Source organism: Oncorhynchus tshawytscha, linkage group LG28 (genome assembly GCF_018296145.1).
Source record: "Oncorhynchus tshawytscha isolate Ot180627B linkage group LG28, Otsh_v2.0, whole genome shotgun sequence".
NCBI lineage: Eukaryota > Metazoa > Chordata > Actinopteri > Salmoniformes > Salmonidae > Oncorhynchus > Oncorhynchus tshawytscha.
Genome location: NC_056456.1, coordinates 4,445,482 through 4,459,406, shown reverse-complemented (window position 1 = coordinate 4,459,406; position 13,925 = coordinate 4,445,482). Strand labels below are relative to the sequence as shown.

Sequence of the window (13,925 nt, the reverse complement as noted above, 5' to 3'; positions counted from 1 at the left end):
AAAACAATTTCACACAAAATCATCATCAATTAGAAATAACATACTTTCCATTTTCAATGCTGTAGAATTTAGGCCATAACATACGTTGGATCTGCATCGTTTCAGCTTTTGTTGTGTTTGCAGGACAATTTACCGATTGCCCAAACCAACAAAACCACTCTAAACAGCCTAGCACTTCTCCGACCCAGACTGACCAACAGAGTGAAGGGGAAAGGATGACCAGGGAGTTGAGGGATATTATCAGTCAGTTTTTGCAGAAGGTAACCTGGAAAACATACCAAAGCTGTATAGTGGTGTATTATCACCCATCATTTAAATGGTACTGAATTATAAACAATTATTTTTATTACAGGTGGATGAATTCAAAACGTGTCTGATCACAATGTCAATTGCTATTGAAGAGCAAGAAATGGTAAATGGATCTTCCTTACTTTCAGTCTTTTTCTGTTCAGGACTGTATTCTGGGTGATGTGAGTATAAAGATGTTGTAACAATTGTAACTTATAATAAGAGTTGATTCTCATTTCCTTTATTCTATAAGCAGAGTGTGTTGTTATGTAATTCATAACGTTGTGTTGTTTTCCAGGTGTTTAAAAGTATGATGGATTCCCAGGACCAGCTGGAGAGGCGGTACATCAGTAAGAAGGAGGAGCACAGAACTCTGGAGATGCAGAACTACTTTGGCCTGGCCAGGAACACAGGCCAGTTCGACCCCGAAAGGTTAGATGTCAACTGATAAATCTTATTGTGTGTGAGGAGTTTGAGTTAAACAGTATATCTGCGTGACTCACGCTATAGGGCCACCCAGAACTGTACTGTGCTGGCTCGGCTATTTTCTTTTCACATAGACCTTTCCGTGCGGTTCCAGCAACAATGGTAGATGTGTAACTAGGTCAGCTCAGTAGCTTGCAGCTTGGCTTGGCACAGTTTAGCCCTAAAGTGTGTGTGAATTAGGCAGTTCTGTCTAAAACCAGAAACAGACTGACACCCAGGCTAGGTTTGTGTAGAATTCAGCATGGTGTAAGGGGTATTTTATGCACATTGTCGGTTCTTTTTGTGTGTGAAGGCAGGTGGAGGGGGAGATATTCAGGATAGGGATGCATCTAGAGGACATTAAAGAGCTGATTGACAGGAACGTGCGTGAGCAGCAACTCTCCCCACCCCACTCATCCTCCACACTCCTGTCACTGTGTGGGGGTCCCAGTCTCCCTGGTCTGCTCACCCCCTCACTTCCACCACCCATGCATGAGGTAACACACTCACTTACTCATAGCATAGCTGTTCATTCGCTGCTTTGCCCTTTATTTGCTTGCTCACTCTTTCACTCACTCACTCACTCAAATACCTTAATGATTACTGCATAAATGCATGTACTTACAAGCCTTTTACCAAGTAGTTATATAGATTATTGCGCTGTTAGTTACACTGGTATAAGACTCTGTAATAGAGGTTGACCGATTAATCGGAATGGCCGACCAATGTCTTTCTTAAAATCAATACACAGAAGTATATATTTTTAAACCTGCATATTTAGCTAAAAGAAATCCAGGTTAACAGACAATATTAACCAGGTGAAATTGTGTCACTTGCGTTCAATGCACGCAGAGTCAGGGTATATGCAACAGTTTGGGCCGCCTGGCTCATTGCGAACTAATTTGCCAGAATTTTACGTAATTATGACATAACATTGAAGGTTGTACAATGTAACAAGAATATTTAGACTTAGGGATGCCAGCCGTTAGATAAAATACCGAACGGTTCCGTATTTCACTGAAATAATAAACGTTTTGTTTTCGAAATGATAGTTTCCGGATTCGACCATATTAATGACCAAAGGCTCGTATTTCTGTGTGTTATGTTATCATTAAGTCTATGATTTGATATTTGATAGAGCAGTCTGACTGAGCGATGGTAGGCAGCAGCAGGCTCGTAATCATTCATTCAAACAGCACTTTCGTGTGTTTTGCCAGCAGCTCTTCGCAAGCACAGCGCTGTTTATGACTTCAAGCCTATCAGCCTAATGGCTGGTGTAACCGATGTGAAATGGCTAGCTAGTCAAACGTCACTCGCTCTGAGCCTTCTAGTAGTTGTTCCCCTTGCTCTGCATGGGTAACGCTGCTTCGAGGGTGGCTGTTGTCGATGTGTTCCTGCTCGAGCCCACGGAGGAGCGAGGCGAGGGACGGAAGCTATACTGTTACACTGGCAATACTAAAGTGCCTATAAGAACATCCAGTAGTCAAAGGTTAATGAAATACAAATGGTATAGAGAGAAATAGTCCTATAAATACTATAATAACTACAACCTAAAACGTCATACCTGGGAATATTGAAGTCTCATGTTAAAAGGAACCACCAACTTTCATGTTCTGAGCAAGGAACTGAAACGTTAGCTTTTTACATATTGCACTTTTACTTAACTTTTACTTCTTTTGCATTGTTTAAACCAAATTGAACATGTTTCATTATTTATTTGAGGCTAAATTGATTTTATTGATGTATTATATTAAGTTAAAATAAGTGTTCATTCAGTATTGTTGTAATTGTCATTATTACAAATAAAGAATCAAAAAATTGTCAGATTAATCGGTATCGGCGTAATCAACTAAGGGACTAATTGCACCATCTACATTTCCTTCATCTTAAATGCATGCATGTGAGACGTGTTTGTGTGAGCAACATGAGCTGTGGATGCACGTGTTCTGTGCAGCAGTAGTCCTGATGAACAGGGCTACATTTAATTCCCAAAAGTTGCGTCCTCTCCTCGGCCCCCCGTTCACTCCCCCTCACAGATCTGGTAGGACTGAGTAGTTGAAAGCGATATGGTGTAAACTAGGAGGAACAATACCTTATCCCCATCTGTGGAGGGGACAACTTTGTAGAATTAAATGCAGCCCAAGTCCTTGTTTTGTAAGTGGAGGCGTGTCCAGCGCTCTAATTGAGCGACAATCATTTCCGATGTCGCTCATGTTTCACAGTGAGGACACATTAGCTACTCAAAATGTGTTCTTCTCTTATCAACCTCTCTGTGGTCAGGGTCTCACATTACAGATTCTAGGCCCCTGTTTTTCCACTGGGGGTTATGAGACAGTGGAGAGGGAGGAAGATGAGGAGGATGAGGAAGAGGCCAGTGAGGTCCATGGACATGATGGTTTAGACCAGAGCTGTGATCTCACACCTGCTGACCCCCAACTGAACAGCACAGGACACAGCAGTGTCAGTCTACGGTACTCATCACGCCTCTGAGTTGCTCAATAGGACTATAAATTCATGGGTTTCTTCAGTGTGCAATACTACACTGTGTACCATCTACATTCCTGCAGTACTACACTGTGCACCATCTACATTCCTGCAGTACTACACTGTGTACCATCTACATTCCTGCAGTACTACACTGTGTACCATCTACATTCCTGCAGTACTACACTGTGCACCATCTACATTCCTGCAGTACTACACTGTGTACCATCTACATTCCTGCAGTACTACACTGTACCATCTACATTCCTGCAGTACTACACTGTGTACCATCTACATTCCTGCAGTACTACACTGTACCATCTACATTCCTGCAGTACTACACTGTGTACCATCTACATTCCTGCAGTACTACACTGTGTACCATCTACATTCCTGCAGTACTACACTGTGTACCATCTACATTCCTGCAGTACTACACTGTGTACCATCTACATTCCTGCAGTACTACACTGTGCACCATCTACATTCCTGCAATACTACACTGTGTACCATCTACATTCCTGCAGTACTACACTGTGTACCATCTACATTCCTGCAGTACTACACTGTGCACCATCTACATTCCTGCAATACTACACTGTGTACCATCTACATTCCTGCAGTACTACACTGTGTACCATCTACATTCCTGAAATACTACACTGTGCACCATCTACATTCCTGCAGTACTACACTGTGTACCATCTACATTCCTGCAGTACTACACTGTGTACCATCTACATTCCTGCAGTACTACACTGTGTACCATCTACATTCCTGCAGTACTACACTATGTACCATCTACATTCCTGCAGTACTACACTGTGTACCATCTACATTCCTGCAGTACTACACTGTGCACCATCTACATTCCTGCAGTACTACACTATGTACCATCTACATTCCTGCAGTACTACACTGTGTACCATCTACATTCCTGCAGTACCATCTACACTGTGTACCATCTACATTCCTGCAGTACTACACTGTACCATCTACATTCCTGCAGTACTACACTGTGCACCATCTACATTCCTGCAGTACTTCCTGCACACTGTGTACCATCTACATTCCTGCAGTACTACACTGTGTACCATCTACATTCCTGCAGTACCATCTACACTGTGTACCATCTACATTCCTGCAGTACTACACTGTGTACCATCTACATTCCTGCACCATACTACACTGTGTACCATCTACATTCCTGCAGTACTACACTGTGTACCATCTACATTCCTGCAGTACTACACTGTGTACCATCTACATTCCTGCAGTACCATCTACACTGTGTACCATCTACATTCCTGCAGTACTACACTGTGTACCATCTACATTCCTGCAGTACTACACTGTGTACCATCTACATTCCTGCAGTACTACACTGTGTACCATCTACATTCCTGCAGTACTACACTGTGCACCATCTACATTCCTGCAGTACTACACTGTGTACCATCTACATTCCTGCAGTACTACACTGTGTACCATCTACATTCCTGCAGTACTACACTGTGCACCATCTACATTCCTGCAGTACTACACTGTGTACCATCTACATTCCTGCAGTACTACACTGTGTACCATGTACCATCTACATTCCTGCAGTACTACACTGTGTACCATCTACATTCCTGCAGTACTACACTATGTACCATCTACATTCCTGCAGTACTACACTGTGTACCATCTACATTCCTGCAGTACTACACTGTGCCACCATCTACATTCCTGCAGTACTACACTGTGTACCATCTACATTCCTGCAGTACTACACTGTGTACCATCTACATTCCTGCAGTACTACACTGTGTACCATCTACATTCCTGCAGTACTACACTGTGTACCATCTACATTCCTGCAGTACTACACTGTGCACCATCTACATTCCTGCAGTACTACACTGTGTACCATCTACATTCCTGCAGTACTACACTGTGTACCATCTACATTCCTGCAGTACTACACTGTGTACCATCTACATTCCTGCAGTACTACACTGTGTACCATCTACATTCCTGCAGTACTACACTGTGCACCATCTACATTCCTGCAGTACTACACTGTGTACCATCTACATTCCTGCAGTACTACACTGTGTACCATCTACATTCCTGCAGTACTACACTGTGTACCATCTACATTCCTGCAGTACTACACTGTACCATCTACATTCCTGCAGTACTACACTGTGTACCATCTACATTCCTGCAGTACTACACTGTGTACCATCTACATTCCTGCAGTACTACACTGTGTACCATCTACATTCCTGCAGTACTACACTGTACCATCTACATTCCTGCAGTACTACACTGTGTACCATCTACATTCCTGCAGTACTACACTATGTACCATCTACATTCCTGCAGTACTACACTATGTACCATCTACATTCCTGCAGTACTACACTGTGTACCATCTACATTCCTGCAATACTACACTGTGTACCATCTACATACAGTACTTGTGTTTTTATACCTTATGACACCAAGTAGAAATCCTGTCTTGGGGAGTGATATTATCTGCCATTTCCATTACATTGACATCAATGGCAGTTATTGTACCTGCGGTACATGAATGGCTTTAGATTCAGATATTCAGAAAGTCATGTAGACTGATATCAGGCACACTTCTGGCCCTCCCATGGGGGATAATGTTCCATCCGGGCACAAAGGTGGTGTTGGGTTCCGTTAGGAGTAGGAACAGTTTGTTTTAGTCGCTGTGTTTCTGTCTGTTCCCCCGGAGGCTCTCACAGGGCTCCCTGGAGACAGTGGACATCACCAACACGGAGGAAGAGGAAGAAGAGGAGAGGAGCTGGACCTTCTCGGGCCTATCTGAGCGGATAGATCGTGATAGGGTTCTGCAGTATTTGGCTCTCCAGAACCCGGGATTTCAAGACAGACTTTGGACAACTGAAAGGTTAGTGTTTTGGCATTTGAGTGTACTGTACTACATAAGTAAACAAGCTAAGCAATTCAATATTCACCTCAAGACAACTCTTTTCTTTATAATGTAGCAGATGTGCATAATGTATGGACCACACAACTAATCCCCACTCTAGTGTAATTGATACAGTTGTGGTTATTTGATGTGGTGATTTCAGAAATACCATAGTAAGAGATGGTGTTCTGTCTTATATTGCAAAACTGACACGCCAAACATTCCTGAAAGGTCTGTGGGTAAAAGTATTTATCAATGAAACCTGTCTTCATCTTTTTATTTTGACCGTGTATTGTTGTCGTTGTTACTGTAGCCTGCAGCAGAGTCCCCTGAGCCCAGACTGTGACCTGGGAGGGAGTGTGAATCTGGCTGTAGAGGTTTCCTGCTCCTCTTGTCTGAAGAGCGAGTCCAAGAGCATCACAGACCACACTCTCACCACTTCCCAGGTATCTTCTATGACTTATATTAGCTGTCCCATGTTTATTTCTGTATTTACTCTAACTCCCTAGCCAATAGCACAGACTATTGTAATATTGTACAGTAGCGACATGGATGTTACTTTTTGTTGCAGAGAATAGTGAGTCCAGAGACAGACAGTGGGTTAGGGAGCTCTGACTTGAGTCTCCAAGCCACAGGACCTTCTCAACCAAAACTCCATACAGAAAGGTACAGGCACGCACATCCATACAACTGCTTACAGGCTAACTGAAAAAGGCAATGTTTCATGTTTATTATGTTGTTACGATCCCACCTCAGGCTCCAGTTCCAGCCTGATGGAAATGCCAATCCTATCAGTATGAGTGACAGTGAAGGCTCCTGCACCAACCTGCAGACCACTATGCATCAGCCTGTACAGGTGGGAGAGAGGAGACCCAACCCGCAGAGAAATGTCCATTCAGCTGGGCTGACCGGAAAAGCGACACCTAGCCTGCAGTCTACTGTCCATCTGACTAGGGATATTGGAGAGAGGAGACCCAGCCTACAGACACCTGCTGAGCTGCAGCTTTGCACCACTGCGGTGGACCACTGTGTGACCAGCACTACCCAGAGTGTACCTGCCGGACTGCATGGTGAGTGATGAGGAACCACAGCGTGCCTGCTGTGGTCGTAGTGAAAGTATAGACGTTATTCAGTAGACAGTACAGAAGAGAAAACACTGAACTAAATGCTCTAATGTACAAACAGAGGGTGAATCCCACACTACCAGTCAGCTCAGTCATCACGGCCCTGACTGCCCATTCAAAACCTCCCATAGCATCACCATGGATATGCCACAGAGAGACTGCCACTCCCACACCTGTTCCTGTCACAGGTCAGTCTCAAAGTACTGAGTATTCAAAAGCTCCCATAGCATCACCATGGATATGCCACAGAGACTGCCACTCCCACACCTGTTCCTGTCACAGGTCAGTCTCAAAGTACTGAGTATTCAACTCAAGAGTCAACTTTATCATATGAAATTGGTAACCAAGTCAGGCTGCCAGGTAATACCTCATAGAGGCCAAAACCTATTGTTTTTGAGTTGGCCAACCCCTCTCTCTCTCTCTCCAGTTCGGCCATCCAGGCCCTGCAGTCGGAGGTGTCCCAGCTGAAGAGAGACCTGAAGGAGGGTCTGGTCCAGCTGCCACACCTCTCCCAGAGGATGGATTACCTGACCTCCAGATGCAGGCAGAACAGAGACAGAAGACCCAAGACCCGGCCCAGAACACACCACAAACCAGCAGGGAGCAGACAGAGTCTGACCAACACCAACTCCAAGATAGAAGACTGGATCTCCTCAGATATGGACCCCAGCAAGAGCAAAGGTACCTTACTAACCGGGTTAATGTACTGGGAGTGTAATCCAAACCAAGTTGCTAACAACAATGCTATTTTGCATCAGGGTTGATGCCTGCCTATGTCTAATGCAGTAGTACAGGGTTCCCAAGTTGGCAGCAGATTTGATTTGCCCCCCCCAAGTTTTCTGAACAAAAACAAAAAATATAAATATATTTAAGTAAGACTGAAATCACCGGGAAATCAGTTCCAAATTATTTTAACTTAGGAAATCTGTTCCCAAGTATTCCCACACATATATGTAGAGGAATATGTGATTGTATCCCAATGTAATAAAGGTTTGAATAGCAAAGGTGTATACAGCAGTAGTTACTGTATATACAGAGCATTGGGAAAGTATTCAGACCCCTTGACTTTTTACACATTTTGTTACGTAACAGCCTTATTCTGAAATGGATTAAATAATAATTCTCAGGAATCTACACACAATACCCCATAATGACAAAGCTAAAACTGTTTTTTTAAACATTTTTGCAAATGTATTAAATATTTTAAAAAACGAAATACCTTATTTACATACGTATTCAGACCCTTTGCTATCAGACTCGAAATTGAGCTCAGGTGCATCCTGTTTCCATTGATCATCCTTGAGATGTTTCTACAACTTGATCCACCTGTGGTAAATTCAATTGATTGGACATGATTTGGAAAGGCACACACCTGTCTATATAAGGTCCCACAGTTGACAGTGCATGTCAGAGCAAAAACCAAGCCATGAAGTCAAAGGAATTGTCCGTAGAGCTCCGAGACAGGATTGTGTTGAGGCACAGATCTGGGGAAGGATACCAAAACATTTCTGCAGCATTGAAGGTCCCCAAGAACACAGTGGCCTCCATCATTCTTAAATGGAAGAAGTTTGGAACCACCAAGACTTCCTAGAGCTGGCCGCCCAGCCAAACTGAGCAATCGGGTGAGAAAGGCCTTGGTTAAGGAGGTGACCAAGAACCCGATTGTCAGTCTGACAGAGCTCTAGAGTTCAACTGGAAATGGGAGAACCTTCCATAAGGACGACCATCTGCAGTACTCCACCAATCAGGCCTTTATAGTAGAGTGGCCAGGCGGAAGCCACTCCTCAGTAAAAAGGCACATGACAGCCCACTTGGAGTTTGCTAAAAGACTCTCTCAGACCATGAGAAACAAGATTCTTAGGTCTGATGAAACCAAGCTTGAACACTTTGGCCTGAATGCCACGTATCACTTCTGGAGGAAACCTGGCACCATCCCTACTGGGAAGCATGGTGGTGGCAGCGTCATGCTTTGGGGATGTTTTTCAGCCGATGGGACTGGGAGACTAGTCAGGGTTGAGGGAAAGATGGACAGAGCAAAGTACAGGGAGATTCTTGATGAAAACCTGCTCCAGAGCACTCAGGACCTCATACTGGGGCAAAGGTTCACCTTCCAACAGAACAATGACCCTATGCACACAGCCAAGACAATGCAGGAGTGGCTTCATGACAAGTCTCTGAATGTCCTTGAGTGGCCCAGACAGAGCCCGGACTTGAACCCAATCGAACATCTCTGGAGAGACCTGAAAATAGCTGTGCAGCGACGCTCCCCATACAACCTGACAGAGCTTGAGAGGATCTGCAGAGAAGAATGGGTGAGACTCCCCAAATACAGGTGTGCCAAGCTGGTAGCATCATACTCAAGAAGACTTGAAGTTGTAATCGCTGCTAAAAGGTGCTTCAACAAAGTACTGAGTAAAGGGTCTGAATACTTATGTAAATGTGATATTTCTGTTTTTTATTTGTAATGCATTTACAAAAATTTCTAAAATCCAGTTTTTGCTTTGTCATTTATGGGGTATTGTGTGGAGATTGATAGGTAAAAAAAAACTATTTTATCAATTTTAGAATAACAAAATGTGGGAAAAGTGAAGGGGTCTGAATACGGTGCCTTCGGAAAGTATATGTAGGTCATTGTATGTGTATAATGTGCTTTTAATGTCGTACTCCACTTGTGAACAAAAATTACAATCCCCTTGTATGTGGTCGTTTTCTCTAGGTACAGACGGTGTGGAGTCGGACCGGTCTGGGATCATGCTACCATTCCACAGTACACCACTAGGTGGCAGGAGAGGGAGCAGCAAGCCCTACTCCTGCTCAGATGGACCAGTGAAACCCCAGAGCAGAAAACACTTGAATACAGGTTGGTGGTGCTGGTATTGACTTTCTGCTTATGGGTCTAAAATAAAAGGAACAATTGCAAAAACAAGAGTGATTCTTACATTATATTTAACAAAATATTAAATCAGTTGCTGAGTCAGATTTTGGTCCTTCAGCTTGCAGAATTTTCCTTAAAGTTGTATTTGTTGGTCATAAAGGCAGTTGTGTGTGTTTCTACATGTAATTGTCTGTTGGTGTTATGTATTGTGTCATGTTTTATGTGGACCCCAGGAAAGGTAGCTGCAGCTTTGGCTGTAGCTAATTGGGATCCTAATAAAATACTAAAATCCCTTTTAGCATCAGAGGAGAACCGTTCTCTGGAGACCTCCAATCTCACCCATCCCAGTCCTCCAGCACTCTGGCACTCATACAAGAACTTCAGCTACAGATCTCCACGTAAGGACCAGCAACAAGCCCATGTGACCCTGCCATGACCGTGTATCATTCTGTCTACGTTACCCATTTTAACATGGAAACATTGGAACAGATTCGTCAGGGTTGTGATGTTGATTCTGTCTTTTTTCATTGTAGCACCACCAGGTGACATGGAGAATGTCTACTCTAAGGGCAGGTATCCTCTCTCCTCTCAGCCTCTACAGAAGCCTCTGTTGCAAGTCAACTATGGCTCCTCCTGCAGTTTACCTGCAGGGTAAGATATGGTTTCATCATTTATTGCCATAATCTATTTGCCTTATTGGAATCCATATTTATCCTCCATGTTGCTTGAACCTTCATCAGTGAAGGTGAAAGAGAAGAACTGAGATGCTTCCCAGGGTTGCCTACTCCTACACTACTGTACTCATGCTCTCGCTCTTCTCCGTGGGTCTCAACAGTTTCAAAGTGCGAGAGCAGCAGTCTGTCTCCCACCACCGGAGGCGCTCTACCCAGTCAGACTCAGCACTGCTGCCCAGCAACGTGTACTTTCAGCAGACCTTTCCCCCAGCTCTCAGCCCCCCCAGGACTGGGGTCATAGCCAGCAGGCACAAAGCCAGCAGGGTGAGCCTGGCCACATGGAAAACATTCTTTCATATCAATGGGTGCCAGTAATGTTTTACTTGTATTTACTGAGAAATGATTAGTGGTACTGTTAACTTGTAACAATTTAGCACATCTGGTACTCGTACTGCACAGTTTTTTTGTGTTTGATTTAATTTGACAAAGAATTCTAATCCTAAAAGAACCAAGGAGCTTTTTGTAGGTTATTATCATTTCATGTCAGAACCGTTTTCTATGCCTTTTGTAAGTAAATTAAAGGTGACTGAGATACAAGCGTAACCTTAAACTGTTGTTGTTTGTCTTAGGATGAGGACATCAACAGGACATTGGACAGGGCTATCGAGGCAGCCCGCATTATGAAGAGGACCACTGATAGGATGGCCAAGAGCCTGTCAGCTGACCTTGCCAAGGTTGAGCTGTACAGGAAGTTACACAGCCTTCACCCATTGACAGGGAGGAACAATACTGGCTCATAACACTCTAATTGACACACTGGAGATACTGCTGCTACTATAGGGCTGGTCCAGGATTGGCTAACCAGTGAATTCAGCAGGGATTATTTTGTATACAGGTGAAGTCGGGAAGTTTACATACACCTTAGCCAAATACATTTAAACTCAGTTTTTCACAATTCCTGACATTTAGTCCTAGTAAAAAATTCCCTGTTTTAGGTCAGTTAGGATCACTACTTTATTTTAAGAATGTGAAATGTCAGAATAATAGTAGAGAGAATTCCTAGTGGGTCAGAAGTTTACATACACTCAATTAGTATTTGATAGGATTGCCTTTAAATTGTTTAACTTGGGTCAAATGTTTCGGGCAGCCTTCCACAAGCTTCCCACTATAAGTTGGGTGAATTTTGGCCCATTCCTCCTGACAGAGCTGGTGTAACTGAGTCAGGTTTGAAGCCCTCCTTGCTCACACATGCTTTTTCAGTTCTGCCCACACATTTTCTATAGGATTGAGGTCAGGGCTTTGTGATGGTCACTCCAATACCTTGACTTTGTTGTCCTTAAGCCATTTTGCCACAACTTTGGAAGTATGCTTGGGGTCATTGTCCATTTGGAAGACCCATTTGCGACCAAACTTGAACTTTCTCACTAATGTCTTGAGATGTTGCTTCAATATATCCACAGAATGTTCCCCCTCATGATGCCATCTATTTTGTGAAGTGCACCAGTCCCTTCTGCAGCAAAGCACCCCCACAACATGATGCTGGAACCTCCGTGCTTTAAGGTTGGGATGTTCTTCGGCTTGCAAGCCTCCCCCTTTTTCCTCCAAACATAACGATGGTCATTATGGCCAAACAGTTCTATTTTTGTTTCATCAGACCAGAGGACATTTCTCCAGAAAGTACGATCTTTGTCCCAATGTGTAGTTGCAAACTGTAGTCTGGCTTTTTTATGCTGGTTTTGGAGAAGTGGCTTCTTCCTTGCTGAGCGGCCTTTCAGGTTATGTCGATATAGGACTCGTTTTATTGTGGATATAGATACTTTTGTACCTGTTTCCTCCAGCATCTTCACAGGGTCCTTTGCTGCTGTTCTGGAATTGATTTGCACTTTTCACACCAAAGTATGTTCATTTCTAGGAGACTGAACTCGCCTTTCCTGAACGGTATGACGGCTGCGTGGTCCCATGGTGTTTATACTTGCGCACTATTGTTTGTACAGATTAACGTGGTACCTTCAGGCATTTGGAAATTGCTCCCAAGGATGAACCAGACTTGTGGAGGTCTACCATTTTTTTCTGAGGTCTTGACTGATTTCTTTTGATTTTCCCATGATGTCAAGCAAAGAGGCACTGAGCTTGAAGGTAGACCTTGAAATACATCCACAGGTACACCTCCAATTGACTCAAATGTTGTCAATTAGCCTATCAGAAGCTTCTAAAGCCATGACATCATTTTCTGGAATTTTCCAAACTGTTTAAAGGCACAGTCAACTTAGTGTATGTAAACTTCTGACCCACTGGAATTGTGATACAGTGAATTATAAGTTAAATAATCTCTCTGTCAACAATTGTTGGAAAAATTACTGTCATGTCATTGTGTCATGCACAAAGTAGATGTCCTAACCATCTTTCCAAAACTATAGTTTGTTGACAAGACATTTGTGGAGTGTTTGAAAAATGAGTTTTAGTGATTCCAACCTAAGTATATGTAAACTTCTGAATTCAACTGTATATTTTAATAATACTATAACACTAAGTCATGGATTAGCGCTGTGGCAACTTCCAACCCAAAGCTAAACATTATTAAACCTTCAGTTTACAATTAGAAAAACCTTTGAATGTGTTTTTGGAAAATGGATGTATTTGAGAAATTTGACTGAATCTGATCATTTATTTTTGAATTACATTATTTATAACCATTTGGTCTCATTAGTTATTTTGTAAATGTCATATTATTGAAAAGATAAAAATTTGATGTTGCAAAATGTCCCCCCTTATTCGAGAGGCCTGTGTGTGTTAAGATGAACACAAGAAGGGGCAGCAGCGCTGTTCATAGTGGGCTACTGTAATTGACTAAACATGTAACCTTTGCCTTGGTAACAACAGCTGCCTCAGTACTACTACCATTACTACCAGTATCATTCAGCCACTTCAACGTGTGATCGCTTAGGCCGCAGGACATCACTATCAAATGATCCTGTTCCTACCTACCCAACTGTCCGTCCACCATTCCCCAACACACATACCAAGATTACTTTGATTTAAAAAATCTGCCAGATTTTGAATATTACATTACA

At 43.1% G+C, this 13,925-nt stretch overlaps 1 protein-coding gene across 1 annotated transcript; it reads left to right on the top strand.

Annotated features, from left to right (window-relative positions):
- The first annotated feature begins 126 nt into the window (after positions 1–126).
- Positions 127–11,848, top strand: LOC112227308. Its single transcript, XM_024392209.2, has 16 exons — positions 127–260; positions 353–412; positions 587–720; positions 1,067–1,250; positions 3,034–3,224; positions 5,987–6,160; positions 6,495–6,627; positions 6,753–6,847; positions 6,938–7,251; positions 7,367–7,493; positions 7,733–7,986; positions 10,022–10,165; positions 10,480–10,578; positions 10,714–10,831; positions 11,016–11,178; positions 11,484–11,848. The coding sequence occupies exons 1-16, from the start codon at positions 216–218 to the stop codon at positions 11,652–11,654; spliced, it is 2,406 nt and encodes an 801-aa protein (XP_024247977.2). The 5' UTR covers positions 127–215; the 3' UTR covers positions 11,655–11,848.
- Positions 11,849–13,925: the final 2,077 nt, after the last annotated feature.

What these genes read in the sequence shown, in the direction of transcription:
- LOC112227308 (XM_024392209.2), top strand. Translation starts at nt 216, where the DNA reads ATGACCAGGGAGTTGAGGGATATTATCAGTCAGTTTTTGCAGAAG. An exon ending in CCAAAACTCCATACAGAAAG is followed by an intron (nt 6,848 to 6,937) that starts GTACAGGCACGC and finishes ATCCCACCTCAG; the next exon opens with GCTCCAGTTCCAGCCTGATG. An exon ending in TCCTGCAGTTTACCTGCAGG is followed by an intron (nt 10,832 to 11,015) that starts GTAAGATATGGT and finishes GGGTCTCAACAG; the next exon opens with TTTCAAAGTGCGAGAGCAGC.